The sequence below is a fragment of the Corvus hawaiiensis genome, chromosome Z (genome assembly GCF_020740725.1).
Source record: "Corvus hawaiiensis isolate bCorHaw1 chromosome Z, bCorHaw1.pri.cur, whole genome shotgun sequence".
NCBI lineage: Eukaryota > Metazoa > Chordata > Aves > Passeriformes > Corvidae > Corvus > Corvus hawaiiensis.
This window is the reverse complement of record NC_063255.1, coordinates 79,206,560-79,226,976: the sequence shown is the minus strand read 5'-3', so window position 1 is coordinate 79,226,976 and position 20,417 is coordinate 79,206,560. Positions and strand designations below refer to the sequence as shown.

Below are 20,417 nucleotides of genomic sequence, written 5' to 3'. Positions count from 1 at the left end.
AAGTTTAATGGATTTATTTGCAAATACAGAATTTATAGCACAACCTGATCAGTTAAGTTTTGAATAGTCATATGCTTTAAAAATTTCTGGAGGGTGTTGTCTTCGTATTTTTTTTTTTCTTTTTGAACCAGTATTATCTGTGCTGGATGTTGTGATATAAGTGAGGAGTAACTTCGCTGTAAGTGAAGTACTTTTCAGCATTTTTCTCTGCACTTTTGAACCCATCACTCTGCTGACAATACAGAACAACACAGAGTCGTGGAGCTGAAGTTGCTTGGCAAGAATAGGCTACAAAATGTCATTGTAAATTATAAACTGCATTGAGAGTGGGCTCAAAGCCTTTCACATTTAAGGTTTTAGAAACTGTAGTATAGATTTTCCGTGTTTAAATTATTCCGGGAGGTTTACTGAACTTACAGAGGCAGTGCAGACTGGAGAAGGAGTACAGTTTTGGTGGCTGAGACAGGGAACTGAGACTCACATTGGTTTATTTCTTGATTTACCGTGGATTTTTTGGAACATCATAAATCCCTCCATGCTGGAGTTTCTCACCTGTGAACTGGGGCAGTAATTCATCCTTATTTTAATATATGGCCAGTTTAGACTGGCCAGTCTTTGCAGCCTGCACTGTCTTGGTCTGTGCTTGGAGAGCTTATGATACAGTAGCGTTCTGATTTCACCTAACTAACTTTGACTTTCATGGCTTTTTAATTCCTTTTAATTCCAAAAATACTGTATTCTGTATATCCTGCTTCAGTAGTTGTGCTGCAGCTTTGGGGACTCTTCAATGCCAGAACAATCTTTAGCTCTGTGGTCAGTGTAAGCCAAGGGAGGGGGCAATTGATTTGTTTGATGATTCCTAATTATAGTTTTCCATCTTTTATTACAGGAGGAGGTACTATGTAATCTTAGTCAGTTTTCTGCATCCCTTAAGTCCTATGAAAATTCTCAAAATTCTTCAGATACAAATCTTAATAAAAGAACCAAAAGCATTTACACTCCACTAGAACTCCAATTCATAGAAATGAAGAAAAAGTATAAAGATGCTGTTTTGTGCGTGGAATGTGGATACAAATACCGGTTCTTTGGGGAAGATGCAGAGGTAATTTTTTCCAAGGTTATGGAAAGCTACTTGCATTATGCTGGTGTCCTCCTAGGTCTGTGGCCACTTCCAGAAGGGATGCTTCTCTGGGGGCATAAGTTTTGTGGGGTATTTTGTTTGGGATGAGAAATCTCTGCATGCTACAATAGAAGACTATCCATTATGCACACATTTTTTTGCCAGTTATTATTTGTAATCACATGGTAGTGCTTGCTGTCTTGTATGTTGAGAATTTAAGGTGAGTTCCTAGAATAATTTTTTGTCAGAGTTAAAGTTGAAAAACTTTCAGAGATGAATTATGTATCATGGCTCAGAACTCTACTATTATATATATATAATGTATAACTCTAATGTATGACATTAGGAATTTTTCAGATTGAAAAACAGTGGAGCAAGTGGTGTTGAAAAAGATGAATATATCAGGTCTACCCTGGGTGCAGAGAGCATCCTGAATGCATGTCCAGATGTGGCACCTGTGCCTGGCAGATCCGTAGGAGCTGGAAAGGACTATATAACAAACATAATTTTAAAGTGATGGTTCATAAATGTTTCATAATTCTTTTTCTTATGATCTGTCCCAAAGTCATTGCTACCAACCTTTGTTTGGTGCTATTTCCACACTTCAGACCAGTGAGAAACGTTGCTTGGTTACTGGGAATTAATTTTTCCCATCATATTTGTGCCATGTAATTTGTCTGCTCATTTGCTGGTGTACTTACAGTCCAGGAATAGAAATATGCTGTTCAGATAGACTGGTCAGTGTTTGCCTGCAGGTCCTGCCTAACACCACATTCTCTGGTCAGTGATCACCTGCCTTTTTGCTAAGGAGCAAAAAGACAAATAGAAACCACACATGATAATGTCACATTTTAGTAAGTGTTGTTACTCTTTTTTATTAAGTGTTTGGTTCCCACTGCTGTGCAATATTGATTTTTCAGTATTTTGGTTGATTAGCCAGGTTAATCCCATCTTTACGACCACAAGCTAAATACTTCCATTCCGGCTGTGTTTTTAGTGGCGAGAAAACCATTTGACCTTTTGTTGAGCTGTGTTTCAGACCCTGTGTGTGCAGTGTGGGTGGTTTACCTCACAGTGGTAAAGATCAAGGTGCGACCTTAAAACCTGACACCTGCAGCCTGTGATAGTGAATCCCCTGTTTATGGCAGTGCCGGCACAGGAAGGTGCAGGGGCCCCTCCAGGCTTTCTCCTGGAATGTTTTCCCTTTGTCACTGAGCTTTTAATTGTAGTTGTGCATCATTGTTGTCATAGAGATAAGATCCTTATCTTCTTAGATTACTTTGTGACCCGTTGGCTGACTCTGTTGCACCTCGCAGATTGCAGCTAAAGAACTGAACATTTACTGTCACCTGGATCACAACTTCATGACTGCCAGCATTCCCAGCCACCGACTCTTCGTCCACGTGCGGCGCCTCGTAGCCAAGGGACACAAGGTTACCCCGACTTCTGTCAGACTGAGTACAGAATAGCTCAGAAAGAGCTTGCATTGCTTGTACCAGGGCCTGGTTTCAGCTGAGAAGTGGACAGCTCGTTATCGCTGGTTCCTGCTATAGAAATGGCCAACTTCCCTTTGTTTCAGTTTCTCTCTGCTGGGGGTGTCATGAACCTCTAGCAGTTTCAGAGAAGTATCTTCATTTTTTTAGAAACAGTTCCAGAACATTTAGTTTTCTCAGTGTTTCTGTATCAAGCTTTTGCATTTAAAAAGGAGACATGTACATATAGTCTCTCTGTTTTGTTATTCCTCACATCCTTGTTTTTCTTATCCCAGCCTATTTTTTTTTCTCTGTTCCTTCATGTTCTGGATCCCTCTAATTCTGTGGCTTTCTGGTGATAACCTCTTTTTCTGCTTCCTTTTCTAAGAAAAGGACTTGTTGATCCTAAATTGGGTGCAGGAACCATTCTCTAACGAGCAGTGACCTCCAGCTAAATTGTTTCAAAATAGGATAAGAAGCAGGTATGGAAGTTGAGAGGGCATTTAGGAGTAGGAAAAGGGTCAGGAAAAGCAGTGCCTTATAATCTCATTAGTAGGATTGATGTGAGAGCCTTTTCTGTAGATTATGTATTCCAGCTTGAATTATGCATTTGTTGTTTGCACATCTTAAAAGATTACCAGATATATAGAATAATAAAAATAATAATTTATTACCAGAGAGCTAACTTTTTTCTTTTTTGTCTGCTTGTAGGTTGGAGTAATAAAGCAAATGGAAACTGCAGCACTGAAAGCTGCTGGAGAAAATAAAAGCTCTCTCTTCAGCCGTAAGCTGACTGCCCTCTACACTAAGTCTACACTTATTGGAGAAGATATCCTTTTCAAATAAACTTGGTTTCAGAGTAACCTTTGGGAGGCCTTGATTCTAGTATTATCACCAGGATGCAACATGAGCAGCTAGGGGTTGACATAAGAGTGGCAGCAGGAAATGAAGTTCCTTTAATTGTATTTGTTGTGGTAAAACATCTTGCTGGCTTTACAAACAGTTGAATCTTCTCAGGGCTGTAGGTTTGTTGTGTTTACTGTAGTTGCTTTCTGAAGTCACAGAGTGGACTTACAAATCTGCAGTGTCCTGCAGGTCTTGCCTAGAAAATGGAAAAATTGGATAGAAACATCTTTTAACCAGTGAATTTAATGTCTTTTCTTTCATTTTTTGTTTTCCTCTATCCTGTCTTATCTACCACGTTTTTTTAATGTAATTTCTCAAACTAATGTACTAGATACCAGGAGCTAAAAAGACTGTTAGATTAATGTCTGAGAGTACAAGATTTAGATCTAGAAAGATAATCCACCCAAATCTCTGTACTATTTTTTTTAATGTTTGTTACATGTGAACCCTTTGTTGAAGCTGGATGATTCTGTAGATGTTGAAGGGGTAACAGCAGACGTCCCAGATAACTACCTCCTCTGTGTCTGTGAAAATGGAGACAACCTGAAAGACAGGAAGAAAGGTGACATTGTTACAGGCATTATGGTAAGTTAGTTTCTCAGGGAGTCAGTATTTTAGGGTTTCCGTGGGGTTGTTTTGTTGTGCATTTTGGTTTTTTTTGGGGAGGTGGATGGCTACCTTGTTAAATTCATGACTGTTCTGTCTTTCAGATTTTATTTTGCAGGGGAGTAGGAATTGTTTGTTTGGTTTTTTTTTTTTTGAAAAAAAAGGCACTTTAGGTAAGATATCTGTGTGTGAACTGTGATGGCTTTCTATTTGAAAACAGCAGAAAAGGTATGGAGTTGATAGTTGAACATTTATGAAACTGGTTTTGCTGCTGTTTCACTTGAAAACATATTAGTATTTTACCCAAATACATGAGGGAATTCATTAGTTCAGATGCTTTACAAACTTCAGTGTTTAAACACTTTCATGGTCAATATTTTAAAGGTTGTGAGCACTCTTTTCCTGTACAGAATACCATTATTTAGAGGAAGAGCCTTAGGATTTTTTTACCCTTTACACTTCATATTTGTATTGTCTGTTATGGTGAGGATTAAACCCAGTCCTGATTAACCAGCAAAACACAGTGATAACTGATGCCCAGTCAGCTGGTAATGAATTAATTAAAAAGTATGTTGATTGTGCCTCTGTTTGAATGTCACACTGCAGCTGTGAGAGAACAACAAGAGCAAGTGTTCAAATTCCAGTTTGAATTACAGGTGCATTTCACAGACTTCAGTTAATAGATTTTCTGGTATTAAAAATTGAACAGTGCTGGACTGGTAAAAACAAGAGCACATTTACATTTGTGAGGTATTGTTGCCACTTACCAAAACAAAATTGTGTTAGTGTTTTGGAGTTATTGTTCTATCATGGGTTTGAAAAAAAGCACAATCAAGTTTTTTGATCTGCCACTTTCACTGTGTGTGTGGGTGCTGTATAATTTTGTGCTGTACACCGTAGATTTTCTTTCTGATTTAACAGTTTGAGCCACTGAAGCAGCCCCTGAAAATGTAATATCCAGTGGATATAGTATATATGTGTATATATTTTTGTTTGGCAGGCGATCCAGCCAACTACAGGAGAGGTAATTTTTGACAGTTTTCGGGACTGTGCTTCTCGCTCGGAGCTGGAGAGTCGGGTTCTGCGTTTGCAGCCAGTTGAAATAATTCTTCCATCCAGGCTGTCAGATCAATCTGAAAAGCTCATCCACAGTATAACCTCCATGAGGTAAGTTCTGTGGGGGTTTTGTTGTTTGGGGTTCTCTTCCCTGCAGCCGTTGGTGGAGCTGGGATCCAGAAGCAGGTATGAATGTGTAGTTCTGTCATGGCCTTTTTGAGAGTGGTTTGCTGCTGGGTTGAGGAGTTCCCACATCCCACCAAATTCTAGGCACTTGCTCCCAGGGTTTATTTACACTGAAGTCCATGGCTTCTCTCTCTGTCCTTTGAAAGATTTGTGCACTTAAACGCTGTCAGTGTCACAGTCCTGCCACCACACTCCTAATCACAGGATCTGTTGGAATAACTTCCAAGCTCATGCACTTACCCTTCAGATCTGAAAGAGGTGTTATGTAGCTTCTTTTTCCTGTTTGTCATAGTTTTGAGGTCTCTAAAAGACATGAAACTACATTTTCTATTAATGCAGATAGGCGAAGAAAGCCTTTGTAACTGGTATTTCATCCTGTTTGTCCTATTGCACCATTTTGGTCTTGGGTACAGACTTGGAAGTTTTGTGACTAATCATCTCTTTGCTTTGAGGTCTCTGTGCTTTTCAAGAGGAAATTTGTTACCTGTTTTCTGTATCAGTTTTGCTGTGTAATAAAACCGGAATAGGACATAATTTTTAGGGTGATGGATGAAGGATGAAGCAGTCTTCTGAAGAGGGGATGAAATCTTGCAGGTGCAATTTTTCGGGAGAAAGTTTCGGTTTTTCACTTTTTTCTTTTTAACAATGCAGTTCTGGGCTATGGAGAGCTAGTTTAGAGCTTGACATTTCAATTTGTAACGAAATGGTCATTCTGATGTGAATGTGGGAGAGTGGTTGTGATTTATTTTTTTCCTTTTTCTTTGTGTTTTTTTGGTTGTGCACAGTTGAGAACGTTAATGAGTGACTTCTTGTTTTTATGAAGGCAAAAAATGCTACCCATTAGTTGAGTTTGTGAATAGGGTTTAGTTTGTAGTTTTTTCACATTTCTGGTAATTTGCTAGGCAGCTTTCCAGCCTAAATGCCCTTAATTACATAAGAGAGACAGAAATAGAACACATTATTGCAATACACCTCAGTAGCCTTATTTTAAAAACAATTCTTCATGGATTTTTTTTCTCGTACCAGAGATTAAACCACTAGAGGGCCCTGAAGTATTTCATAGTAATTTAAGTGATTTCAATATGCTGCTTTCTTGTGCTTTTTAATTAGGCTTCATTTTTGTACAATTTCTTTTGTACAGCAGTAATTTCATTTTCATGCATATTGACATGTCTGTAGTATCCAGGTTTGGTTATTGGCCCAGTACCTGGTGATTTCATCCTTTACCAGCTCTTTTCTAAAACCTCTTGTTGAGAATCTTCCATGAACTGGGAAAAGTTTAATTTCCGTAATTTTTTTGAAGACCTTTCTAACTAAAACCATGGGAACTAGCTCTTGTGGTTCAAGAAGGCTCTTCATCTCTTTGTGTGTTAGGGATGCAGCAGAAAAACACTGAAATGACAAAAACAGGGTAAAGATGGGAGAGAAAAATAGTCCTAGGAGACTAGAGCTTGGAGAGGAGAGTAGAGAAGAGAAGAGAAGAGAAAAGTCTTTCTACTCCTTTTGTGTGGTGTAGGACTTGCAGCAGGGGTGTTTTGGTGTTGGATGTTTCGTATTAGGACTTGGCACTGAGTGACCAAGGTGATGTGGCCAGCACAAAGACTGTGCTTATGGCTGCTAAAAGAGTAAAATAAAATGTTGAGCCGAGGTAAATCACTGCAGCTTTATGAGAGCAGCCCTAAGGTGGTTCAGTGCCCTGTTACACTGACAAGAGTTGAAAGTGTCTGCTTCCCTTCAATTTCTGTGAGGTTTTTTTTATTCTTTACTATTATAGGGTGGTTTTAATGACTGGAAAATACTATTCTAGGACACTGAGCTGGAGGCCAGTGAAGAGCCTTCCCTCAAAAGCAAAGCTTATATTAAAAGTAGGTTACAAAAATTGGTTCAGGACAAGCTGTTCTGGTGGGTACTGTCCTGTTCCCAAACTGTTAGTAACATCTGTTGGCAAGTGCTGACCTGCCTGGAGCAAAATTTTTTCATGTTTTTAGTTTCCTTCTTTCTAGAAAAATTAAAAAAAAAAAAAGAAGAAGTAGTCTTGCCTTCAGAAAATACATACATTTTTTTCAGAAGAACACAGTGTTTTGTACTCCAAGTTCTTTCTAGTCAAGGGTCAGCACCCACCCTTCTTAAGATGTTGGCTGCTTTAAAACCTGGCCTGTACTGGGCTTCTGACATTGTGTTTGAGGCTCCTTTGGGATGTTTTTGCTCTTCTCATGTGCCCCTTTCTTGTTTCGTTGAAAAATTAGGAGCATCTTAGGAGTGCTCCGTTGTTCCTCTTTTTTCCATCTGCCCTTTTTTTGCCATGTTTCATTCTGTAGCATTCTTGGACACCATGTGAAAACACACTGATCACAAGTAACTTTTAACCCAAAGCATTTCACCTGAGTCTGCACTGTTTTCTTTAGGCTGCAGGTAGTCTGCAGCTTGTTGCCCTGGGATAAGATTCTGAACATGGGATTCAGGTTTCTGCTTTCTCCTGAGTACTGCAGTAGTCTTTGGCTTGGAGTTTGTTCCCTGGAATTGCCTTCTCTTTCAAACCCATGGAGAACTAAACCCATCCTCCCTCTCGGCATGATGGAGTCCTTCAAGTAGCCGAACCTCCATCATTATGTTCAACTCAAGCCTTTTTAATTTGTGTTTCAGGACCTCTGCAAATAAAATTGCAAGGTCTTTCTGCTAAGTGCAGTGCTGATAGCCCTCTGGTTTAGCAGTGGCCTCTGGTTTTAGCTGTATCACTTGAGGTCTCCACAATGTGTTCCTCTCTAGTTTCTGTCATGGTCTCTTAGACTGAGCTACAGTGGATTTACATTTGGTCAACGGTGCTGTTCAGTGCTAATTGCTCTCATGGATGCAGTTATGGATTTATGTCATCAGTCAAGTAGAAACTCGGCTGCAATGAACTCAGACTTGTAAATGTGTACAAAGTGCTTTTAATTTTGTAGGTCTTCATATGTGACTGGTTGCTCAGATTAGAGGATGCATTCATGTAGTTAATGTTGAGGAGTTTTTTCCATGAAGGGCATGTGCATTTATTTATATAGCTCAGCTCCTGAGGTTTGTAGGTGAGCGAGGACGGGAAGGGTTGTAGTGGCAAAAACAAGACCCCAAAGGGTTACAGTGAGAGTAAACAGCATTGCACATTAAATTTTAGAGCAGAGGAGTGAAGAGTATCTAAAGGGCTGGTGATCACAGAAACCAGTGGTTTCATGGTTTGTATAGCTTGTAATATTCCCGTGGATTTTTAAGTGGAAGGCAAGCTGTGACAAACATCTTGAGAATGTTTTGTCAATGGAAGCTACGAGCAGTTAAATTTGCAGCAGGGAAGAAAAAAGCAACTGAAGTACAAAACCAGCGCATGAACTGTTTTCTGTAAACACAAACCCAGAGGCATCAGATGTTTACTGACCAAAGAGGTGTTTTGCACTGCTGAGAACCCAGCTCATGGTCTCTGCAGCCAGCTGCTTGAACTGGTCACATCAGAACTCTCTCCTTTTGAATGGACAGGGGGAAAAAACTCCATGGCAGTATTACCACCTCATGCAATAACCTGAAAGAGTTGTTGGATGGGGGTTTTTTTCAGTTTAATCCTGTCTCAGTCATGAAACATTGCTGTTCTCAGTACTGGCATTCATACTGCCTTCTGTGGCATTGCAGGTAAGGGATGTGGGGCTTAAATCTTGTTTGACAGATTGCTTATGTGTGAAGTGTATTTGTTTGCCATGCCTGCCTGCCTGCCTGCCCTTCACAGTCTGGGGCATCCTCTGGGTGGAATTACTGTCCCCCCTTGCACACAGAGTTGTTGCTGCAGGGGCACAAAGAGGCAATTGCAGAGCTGTGTGTCCAAATGCAGTGCAGAGCACTGTTCTTACCCTGATGGTAAATCAGATAAAAAGTGTTAGCATTGCTTTTTACAGCAACACTGGCCTTTGTGGGCCTTGCTTTGCCTGGCCCTTGTGTTTCTGTAGATTACCCCAGGCTGAAGCTCTGATGAGCTTCCCCAGACTCACACCTGGTTCGAAGGTGCATTATTTCTCATGTGACTGCAAACAGCACGGAAAACGTGCTGTGCTCAGCTGCTGTATTTGTGGCATTCTTGCACTGATTAGTAATATTCACGGCTTTGGATTGTTTTTCCCCTCCACCATTTGAGATAGAAATTATTAAATGAAGAACAATTAAATCTTGAGCTTGATGCTTGTCCAGTTTCTCGGTGTCAAGAAGTTAACTTCTTGCATAGGAGAAAGCCGCCTACCTTATAAACAGAAGCAGAAAAAGTAAAACTTGAAAGCCTTTGTTTTCATGTTTTGGCAAGTATTTGATTTATTATTACAGGACAGATCAGAAACTGCAGGAGGTGACATGTAAGTTTTGGTACTTTTTTTTGTCCTCTCTGGTTGTGATGTTGCTTGTTCTTTTCTCTCAGTATATATTCATAGGCTGTGATTTTTCACAGTTTCAAATGGAGAATGACTCTTAAGCTCTTGAAACTGGCATGCAAGTTTAAATATTTTTAACAGTCTATGAATGTTGGCATATTTGTTAAAGTTCTAGTATTTTGGTTTAAGAAGGACTTCTTTTTCATAATTTATTCATCTTTGTAGCTGACTAAGGACATAACTCTTTCCCTGTGAAGCAGTGGCATTGAGGACGCATTGGATGTGTTAACTTCTCAGACATTACTTCTTCTCCCATCTCCTGCCCTCATGGTTAGTGTCAGGAGTTAGACATTCAGCAGTTTAATCTACGCAGTGGTGCAAATGAGACCATGTGGGAGAGAGGAAGACTGAGGCTGTGTGTGTGTTTGACATGCAGGTAGCACTGATATGGAGTGAGGAGAGTCATGCTCTTGCAGTCATGGTTCCCAGCCCCTCCTGAGCTGGGGAAGAGAAAAAGGCCATGACTTCAGTTACTTTTCATAAACCCAGAATATATTAGTTTTCTTAATTTTGAAGAGAATGAAACTGAAGTGGGTTTTTATGTGCCATCAGTCTTCTGAACTGCAGAAGGGAACAAGATTTATCTTCTGGGCTGTCTTTAGCAGTTTAATTTTGTGCTTGACTGACAGTGTTTGTCTCTTTGAACAGAAGTTCTTTTCTATATATGGCAGAGGTAAGAGGCTTTTGGTAAATTAGACTTGTGGGGAGTGTGCTTTAGGCATGGACTCCTCCTCTGGGAATTTGGAATAGTACAAATAATTGTTAGATGTTCAAGATTCACGTGAATATTTTATGGGTTCTTAATAGAGAATTTGAAATCACTGCTGCAGTAATTAACTGTGTTACTGAGAAGCACTGTATTTTTTGACACAAAAAAATTGTGTGTATGATACTTGCTTTCAGTATATGTGAAAGACTTTCTACAGGGGGAGGTGGATGTACTTCAAACCATTTTCTAGCACATATATTTGAGTCTGTTCCTGTTTTATGTTGTGCCTGTCTGGCTGGCTTCTGTCAGGTGGAAGATGACTGTTTGCCCCTCCATCCCTCCTGCCTGTTGTTTTACAACTCTGCTTCTGCTTTCTGGAGTCTTTGCCACCTCTTCCTGTCTCTGCCCTTCTGTTTATGTGTCTTGGGTGTCTTTGTCCCCATTTCCAGGAAGATTGCAGGCATTCCTCGTAGCTTGGCACTGTCCTGCCCCTGCAGCCCCCTCTGCAGAGTTGTGGCTGAGGGGACCCTGAGGTGGAGAGAGAAGCAGCAGGTATGAGTCTGACGAGGGCACAAGTCACTCCCCTCCAACCTGCGTCATCTTTGACATGCCTTGGGTAGTGCAGGGGTCTGAAAAGGAAGGATAACTTTCCTGGACAGCTTCCTGGACAGCCACATGCCATGTCACTGCATGTTTTCTATTGCTTTGTGGCTGTGCATTTTCCTTTTTACTAAACAGGTCTTGTCAGGGCTTGAGGAAGAACCAGGAGAGCACTGTGAAGAGCAAGGTGGTGTTCATATAATCATAGAAGAGTTTGGGTTGAAAGGGACTTTTATAGGTCATCTAGACTAACCCCCCTTCTTCAGGTAGACCAGGTGGGTCAGAGCCCTGTCCAGCCTGACCTTGAATGTCTCCAGGGATGAGGCATGCACCTCCTCCTGGGCAGCCTCATGGTTTTACCCTCATGGTAGAATACTCCTTCCTGATATCCAGTCTAAACCTACCCTCTTTTAGTTTAAAAGCATCACCTCTTGCCCTGTCTCAGCAGACCCTGCTAAAAACTCTGTCCCCATCTTCCTCATGGGCCCCCTTCAGGCCCTGCAAGGCCCCAGTGAGGTGACCCCAGAGCTTCTCCTCTGCAGGCTGAACAAGCCCAGCTCTGGCAGCCTTTCCTCCCAGCAGAGCTGCTCCATCCCTCTGCTCATCCTGGTGCCTGCCCTGGCCTGGCTGCAGCAGCTCCAGCTCCTTCCTGAGCTGGGCCCAGGGCTGGGGCAGCTCTGCAGGTGGGGGCTCAGCTGAGGGGGCAGAGGGGCAGAATCCCCCCTGCCCTGCTGCCCACGCTGGGCCCAGCCCAGCACAGGGGGTTTGGGGTCCCAGCACAGAGGGTTTGGGGTCCCAGCTCAGGGGGTTTGGGGTTACAGCACAGGGGGTTTGGGGTTACAGCTCAGGCGGTTTGGGCTCCCAGCTCAGGCGGTTTGGGGTTCAGCTCAGGGGGTTTGGGGTCCCAGCACAGGGGGTTTGGGGTCCCAGCACAGGGGGTTTGGGGTTCCAGCTCAGGGGGTTTGGGTTCCAGCTCAGGGGGTTTGGGGTTCCAGCACAGGGGCTTTGGGGTTCAGCTCAGGGGGTTTGGGGTCCCAGCACAGGGGGTTTGGGGTCCCAGCACAGGGGGTTTGGGGTTCCAGCTCAGGGGGTTTGGGTTCCAGCTCAGGGGGTTTGGGGTTCCAGCACAGGGGTTTGGGGTCCCAGCACGTTTGGGGTTCAGCTCAGGGGGTTTGGGGTCCCAGCTCAGGGGGTTTGGGGTTCCAGCACAGGGGGTTTGGGGTTCAGCTCAGGGGGTTTGGGGTTCCAGCACAGGGGTTTGGGGTCCCAGCACGTTTGGGGTTCAGCTCAGGGGGTTTGGGGTCCCAGCTCAGGGGGTTTGGGGTTCCAGCACAGGGGGTTTGGGGTTCAGCTCAGGGGGTTTGGGGTCCCAGCTCATGGGGTTTGGGGTTCAGCTCAGGGGGTTTGGGGTTCCAGCTCAGGGGGTTTGGGGTTCAGCTCAGGGGGTTTGGGGTCCCAGCTCAGAGAGTTTGGGGTCCCAGCACAGGGAGATTTGGGGTCCCAGCTCAGGGGGTTTGGGGTTCCAGCTCAGGGGGTTTGGGATCCCAGCACAGAGGGTTTGGGATCCCAGCACAGGGGGTTTGGGGTCCCAGCCCAGGGGGTTTGGGGTCCCAGCACAGGGGGTTTGGGGTCCCAGCACAGGGGGTTTGGGGTCCCAGCTCTCCCCCACAGCACCCCCATGGCTTCTCCCAGGGCTGCTCCATCTGCCCATCCCCAGCCTGGATCCAGCCCGGGGCTGCCCTGACCCAGGGGCAGCCCCAGCCCCTGGCCTGGTTAACCCTCATGAGACCTCCGTGGGTCATTCTGGGGATGTCCATGTCCCCCTGGATGCCATCCTGTCCCTCAGGGGTGTCACTGCACCCTCAGCCTCGTGTCACCTGCAGACTGCTGGGGGTGCCCTGGGTGCCTCTGTCGGTGTCAGTGATGCAGATTTTACATCACACTGGTGCCAGCAAAGACCCCTGAGGGACAGCACTGGTCACTGAATGTCCACTGGGACTCAGCCTTTGACCACTGCCCTCTGAATGTGCCCAACCAACTGGTTCTTGATTCCTGAACAGTCCATCCATCAAATCCATTCCCAGGGCAGTGCTGTATTTGCTATACAAAAGCCAGAACCAAACCAAATTAAAAAAAAAGGAAAAAGGATTCATTTGGGAGAAAGTGAGCTAGGAAGAGGGGAAAAAAAGCCTTTCATTTAAGGGAAACAGCTGTGTAGCTTTGTCAAAAATCCTTACTTAGAGTATTAATTAGTTTGTTAAGACGTTTTAATTGTCTGAAAAGATAGCACATGCATTTGCATCCTGAAGCAGAGAAGTTAGGCCTTATCATGAAGCATTCTGTGCATATTGCCAATACAGTGCACTTGTTATTCCTCACAGCTTTGAGAAGAAAACCCAGCTTGGTTTGTCTCTAATTAACACTAGGATTGGTGCTTTGAGTTAATTTAGGTGAAAATAGACCTGTGTGACAGAGCAGTCTGGGTGTGACAAATTACACGTGGCCCAACTTTTGGACCCAGCCAGAGTCAGACCACAGACCTGACCTGGCACCAGAGTCTGAATGCTAAAGCCCTTGGGTTGCCTAAGTAAAGAAATGCTTTCATATCTATCATCATCAAATGCACTCATAATTAACTTCAATTAAGTTGCATTTTGGAATGTGTGTTGTGGAATCTGCTGTTCAGTGCTCAAAATCATGATGTAATTTTGTGAGCCATGGTAGAGGGGAAACTACCCACTCTATCAATTAATCATCCTGTGGTATATAATTAGTATGCTGTCAAACGTTATTAGTTGAAAGTAACACATTTGATTTTTAATGTACTGAGGAAAGGAGTTGCAGAATGGAGTTTCAGCAGCAGCTTTGCTACTGGTGGGTTAAGGAGTTGTCTCTGTGTTCCCACAGCCCTTTTTTGTATGATCATTGCAAAAGTTTTTGTGGCATCATAGAGGACTGCAACTGGCAAAACAGAAAATAGAAACCCACAAACACCAAGAAACCTCCTTCTTCTAACATAATCCTTTTTGTTTGTTTTTTGATGAAAGAGCACTTGTCTTGAGCATGGCTGAGTTGAGAGTGGTACCTTTGCAGTTGGCTGCTGGGGGAGGACTCAGCAGGGAACTGAAGGCCCTCTGCTGCAGCCCATACGCAGGAAGGATTTCAAGAATATTAAGGAACTGATGTGTATTAATAGGGATGTCTTTTCAGATACCTCTGGCTCGTCACTGACGATGAGCAGAATCTGGACCAGTACCCTTCATTTTAAGCTGGGTGAGGGAAATTCTTGTGGTTTTGTTGGGAACATTCTTTATAGACAGATTATGCCAACAACTTTATGTATTTTAAAACGCAGGTAATGAACAAAAAGAAGGCTGTGTGTCTTGTGAGCAAAAATCTGTTATCTGACAAAAAAACTTAGTTTCATTTAGTAGCTTTATCCCTCTACTCCCTCTAATATTGTAACCATTTAATTGGTTGGTAGTAATAGAAGGTTTATTACTCAGTTTCCTTAGGTGTTGAGTAACAAAATCTAGTAAGTTTGAGTAAGTATCTGTTGTCTGTAGAATTAAGATACTACCTTTTTCTTCAGTTTTTGACTTATTTAAAAAACCCCAGGCAGAACAAACACAAAACTCTGCCACCTCTGTTTTCAGCTCACTTCTGCAGAGATTATGTGCAGCCTTGTGATACTTAAAATTCTATTTTGAGCTCAACCATTGCCAGCCCCCAAAGTGTAAACGTGAGATAAATTGAATTTCAATTTAGAATTATTTTTCTTTTTTTTTCTATAAAAGCATGCCATTTGGCCCATGCTGCCTTCACCTTCTTCCTTCAAATGTTTTTTTTCCATTTGTAAAATAATTTAAGAAGGTTTTTGCAGTTGGCTCCTTAATGGTAAATCACTGGAAAGAAAGAATACATAGTGCACAGCATCTGTTGAGTTACATGCTCATGGGAAGAAGAACTGCCTTGCTTTTTTGCTTGTATTAGCTTTTCACAGAACAGAAAATCAAGGTAAGTAGCCGTTTCTGGTGAAAACATCCCACTCTTGAATTCCAGGAATGTGGCCTAAGAAGAAAATATTTTATATGGAGGGTATGATTGTTAACACTCTATTTGTATTTAATCTGTCAGAGATGAGACTGTGTTTGAACATCTTTGTACATCTCACAGGAAAGCCTGAAATGGTTTGTTGAAAAATTAACAAGTTCAATTCATCCCATTTAATGGACTCTTAAATCTGTATCAGCTTACCAGAGGAGACATTAATTATGAGTGTAATTGACCGGCCAGATGTATCCCATTTTCTGTCCATCAGCCTCTATTAAAACCATTACAAAACATCAAAAGCTCTTTATCTGAGGGAGATGAGCACTTCCCCATGCCAAATTCTGCTTAAGCAGTGAGATTTAGGTGGTGTTTTCTGAGTTCAGGCGTGTTGGGTGAGCAGATATTCCTGCACGGGGAGAGTGTTTTGTGCATTGGTTTTACAGGGTTCGTTCCCAAGTTGGAAATGGTTCCCCCCCGGTGGCAGGAGGGCTCCTGGACCCGTCCCATGTTTCATTCCCTGCTGTGAGGTGTTGGGGAGCTGCAGAGCCCCACGGCCATGGGGAATCTCTGTGCTCCTGGGGACGGAACCACCCCTGTTTTGTGTCAGAACCACACTTCTCATCGTGCAAGGCAAATCATGACCAAACCCAGCAGCTTCTTCCTTGTTTCAGAAACCAGAGCTTGGCCGTCCTGGTGATTGGCACAGAGCTCTCAGGGTTTGAAACCTTATTCCAACATTTGTCTGCCATTTGCAGGGCTTTTTTTTTAATTAGATGTATGACAGCCACATTTCTGTTTGAGGTAGAGTTATTAAAAATAGCATGCCATTAATGCACATTACCGACACCCTGAAGCCTCTCCTGGATTTTGAGTGGAGAATGAAAGCAGTATTAATTGCCAAGTTAACACCTGTAACAATAAAGGTTCCTGCTCTTTTCTTTCTTCTTCTGCTTTCCTTCAGATTACTTCCTAAGGAGTTTCTTGCTCACTTCATACTTGGATTTATTGTTATATTCAGCTCCCTCCTCACATCTTACAAGTTTTGTTCCAAGTACTGCCATGGTTTGACAGCTTTGAAGGAGAATAACTCCAGTAACAGCGAGGAAGAAAGGAGTGGGGTTAGAGCAGAACTTTGCCTATTGTGTTTACATTTGAAGGTAGCTTCTCCCTGGGTGTCTTTATGAGGTTGGAATTGGGAGTCTTTATTTTAATCATAGCTGGAGACCTTGGATGGAGACATTTCTGGAAGAAAATCAGGGGTAATACAATTTTCCAGCCTCATTCGGCTGTGAGGTCATTAGGGACAATGCAGTGGAGCATCACGCAGCTGGATCTTTCTTGGAAATGTGTAAGAAGGCTTTGCAAGGTACAGGCCATGTACAAAGGCAAATTTTGATTGGTTTTTGAAATGTCTTCAGAACAGTGGGTTTGATTTTTAGGATGGAGCTGTTTAATACTTGGGGTTTTTTATGGTCTCTGATGACATCTGTAATTACAGATGCTGACGTCTGGAAGATCCTGCTGTGGCTTTAAAATTTTTATTGCTGTAGTGTAGAAGGTGCTTGCATGTGCTAGTGTCCCAAATGCTGAGTCTCCAAATCGAGGGGGGAAAAAGGGAAAAGTGAAATAGTTGCATAATCTGTCATATCCTTTCAGTTGGAGTTGGTTCAAGTGGTTCTGTCAGTGGCATGAGAGGAGGATGAAATGTGAACAGCAAGTTACACATGCCAAAAACTAAGAAAAAAGAGACTTTGTGCCACAGTCTTAGCTGAAAAATGTGGTTGGATATTTGTCTTAAATGGTACGTCCTGCCCTTCCTGTTGCAGATGAAGCTTGCCCATAGATAAGGGAAGAACGTATCTCGTAGGTGGGTGAAGTTGTCTACAAGAGGACATGGTAAGGGAACTCCTGCATGGAAAATCCCTTAGTTTTCCAAAGAGCATCCACTGCTCAGAGCACAGACCTTGAGTTCCTGAGATGAGGAGGAAGCAGATCCCCTGCTAGCATGGTCCAGCTGTGGGAGCAGCTACCCCAGCGTCAGGCCCATTTCAGAGCTCATCAGTGGGCTGCTGTTAGCAGTACATTGGATGTGTGTGCTCAGCTCTTTCCTGTGGCACAGGGCAATCTGCTGGAGCAGTGGCTGTGCAGCCAGTCCACCTGTTCTTGTTCTTACTTGTGCAGTTGATCTACAGCTGGTTTATATCACACCTAATGACTTACACAGTTCCCTCAGAACAACTTTTTTTGTCAAAACCTTGGGAAAATTTTGCCTGGACGAGCTTTCTGGAACTCAGGTGTTACACAGTTTTGTCTGCTTTGGGAAATGCCCAAGGAAGGGAAGCCCCCAGCTTCACTGTGCCACCTATTTATGTGTTTAGCTGGTCTTGTGGGAAGGAATGCAGCTCATGGCTGCTCAGTTTTGTCCCTTCATTGTGCACCTCTCACCAGAGTCTGCTCTGGGCTTTTCTGAATGCCCCCTGGGTGGTAGAAGATGCCCTCTTAACTTTTTCCATGCCAAATGAATTCAGTTTCCTTAGTCTGTCCTCATCTGACATATGCTATAGTCCCCTAATAATGGAATGCAGTCCCCACACTGTTTTTCTTCTGCTCTGCAGCCTGAGTGAATGCATTCTCCACATTTTTTTCTAATGTTGGCTAATACCCAGAGGAGCAAGTATCCAGAATTTTCAGGTTTCGATATAGATCAGGTACTTATTTTGAATATAGTTAATTATCATAGATATTAATTCAGAATATCAAGTCTTGTGCAGAAATATCTGGATAAAACTATCAAAATTCTGAAGACATCTTTTGCATTTTTTTCTCCTTTTTATTATAACTTCTTAGAATAAACAGAGAATTAAAGAACAATTGCAGGTCTTCTGCCTGAGTGCCACGTGTAATAACCTACCAGCATAGTTTGAAAACATAGTAATGTGTATACTTTCCTTCCATGTTTAAATTAAACTGTGGTATTATGGGCTAGTTTTGATTTTATTTTTTCTGATTAATCCAGTTGGTCTGTAACCTTACATGATGCCTGAGTATTTATCAAGAGGATTCAGTGGGGTGGATTCTTATTCTTAGTAGTTTTGTTTGGTTTTTGTGGTTTTTGTTAGTTTGGGTCAGGACGTGGCTGCCTGCAGTGCAGACAGGACATGCAGAGAGGTTCCTGGAGGCCTTGCAGCTCCTCCATCCCCTGTGACGCTGTGTGCAGAGTACAGCCATCTGCTCCCTGGCCTTCTCCCTCCACCAGGCCGTTCCTGGGGACTCTGTGCCCTGTGGCCCTCAGGACAGCGCTCCAGCCCAGCCAGTGGCTCTCCTGGGCTTGCTGTAGCTCTTCTGTTCTGAGCCTCTCTCACAGGAAGCTGAAAACCAAGCAGTGGGCACTCCCTGTCTGCAGTCCAAAGGAAGGTGTGTGAGAGCCTGGACAGCAGCTGGATCCCCTCTTGAGAGCCATGAACTTGAATCATTTCAGTGCAGTGATGGGTGGAAAATCCAGGTGTGGCCTTCCTGCTTGCAGAGGCAGCGTGCTTTCTCTGTGAGATCTGTACTGGATGTTCGGTGCTCCTTGTGAATTTCCACAGCAATTCTTACGCTGATTAAAGAACAGGAATTAAGTTTCTGACATTTCTTGGCAGGTAGAGTAGTGGTAGCAGTGTGGGAGGTTAGCTCAGACAGATTTAAAACAGAGACATGGATGGACTCTGTCACATCTCAGTTATTTCTTATATAATCATTGGGAATGATGTTTCATAAGCTGATGGTGGCTTGCATTCAACTTCCTGTTGATGTTGTCAGTCTGTGCTTGTAGAATATCCCTTTACCAATTGCCTGGGCAAACGTGATTCCTGCTTCAGTAGTAATCCTGTATCACAGAATCCCAGCACACCTGGGGTTGGAAGAGACCTCTGGAGCTCACCCAGCCCAAGCCCCTGCCCAGCCCCAGGCAGGATCCCCTGGAGCAGTGGCACAGGAACGTGTCCAGCTGGCCTCGGGATGTCTCCAGAGAGGGACACTCCAGGCCCTCCCTGGGCAGCTGTTCCAGGCCTCTGCCCCGCCATGGACAGAAGCTCTTCCTCCTGCTGGGCTGGAACTCGGTGTGGTTTATTTTATGGCCACTGCTCCCCATCCTGTCCCTGGCAGCACGGAACAGAGCCTGGCACCATCCTCTGGCACCCTCGGAGGCGTTTGTATGGATTGATGGGATCCCCTCTCAGCCTTCCCTTCTCCGGCCTGGCCAGGCCCAGCTCCCACAGTCTCTGCTCATCACAGAGCTGCTCCAGACTCCAGATCACCTCTCTGGCCTCCACTGGACCCTGACCAGCAGCTCCATTGTGGATTTTCTGTGGCTGATACATTCCGCAACATTCAGCTTTGGTTTGGGGTTCTCTTTAATCCTGTGAACAAGTAATTAAGTTGAATTTAAGATTCTCTCCAGAAGTATGTTGCATTGTAGCCATCTGCTTTAAATTTTTAATTAAACAGCCTCACCTAGGAGACGCTTTTGTCTTGTTGGACAAAGCACTGTGTGTTTTGCATATGTGTGTGTATGACCCACATAACTTCTAGTGTTTTGAGGGCCAGTGCTGTTTCAGATCTGTTGAAATTAAAATGCTTTGGAGATGTTTGTGCTCACACACAGCATGAGGGAAGGGGAGATAATTAGAATAGTTGGGAAATACTGTTAAGCATTGAGCTTGGCTTTCTTCAAGCTGAATTTAGACTGTTACTTCTGCTGCTAGAGAAGATGTGTCTTTGAATAAGATGTTTTCTACTGAATGTTTCCTCCATCAGCTTGGTGCTAGAGAGAGGTTGTGATGGTGAGTGTTGATGACAGTAGGCAGTGATTTGACAGAAGCACAATGGTTACGACTTCATTGCGAGATCTGGGAAGCCTTCGTAGGTGGAAAGCCTTTGCAAAAATATTTTAAGAGAGACAAGAGAAAAGTGCTTTGTGCTCAGAAGTTTTTGCTGTTGAAAACGAGAACTATTTGTGTTCCTGTCAGTCAGGACAAGTATGATCAGACAACACGTGTCCTTGTGAAACACAGAGCTGTGCATTCACTTTGGGAGGGTGTGTGATACACTGATGGAGCTGTGGGGTTCTCAAGAGGTAGTAGAAATGCTGCTGTTTAGAACGAGGTGGTAGTCCACAGTTTTGTATTAGAGTTTCAAAACTAGTTCTTTCCAAGCTATTCTGTCATCTTTTTCTTTGCTCTGCCTGTCCAGACATTTTTGGTTTCTTTTAGTCACACTATTCTTACTGTTTA

At 43.3% G+C, this 20,417-nt stretch overlaps 1 protein-coding gene across 4 annotated transcripts in view; it reads left to right on the top strand.

The window, feature by feature from the left end:
* Nucleotides 1–20,417, top strand: part of MSH3 (mutS homolog 3) — a 90,343-nt gene that overhangs the window by 5,093 nt on the left and 64,833 nt on the right. For all 4 annotated transcript variants that reach the window (XM_048291015.1, XM_048291016.1, XM_048291014.1 and 1 more), the window contains 5 exons: nucleotides 890–1,102; nucleotides 2,437–2,553; nucleotides 3,304–3,421; nucleotides 3,938–4,083; nucleotides 5,105–5,271. In XM_048291015.1, coding sequence (XP_048146972.1) covers nucleotides 890–1,102; nucleotides 2,437–2,553; nucleotides 3,304–3,421; nucleotides 3,938–4,083; nucleotides 5,105–5,271 — 761 coding nt within the window. The remainder of the gene's footprint in view (nucleotides 1–889; nucleotides 1,103–2,436; nucleotides 2,554–3,303; nucleotides 3,422–3,937; nucleotides 4,084–5,104; nucleotides 5,272–20,417) is intronic.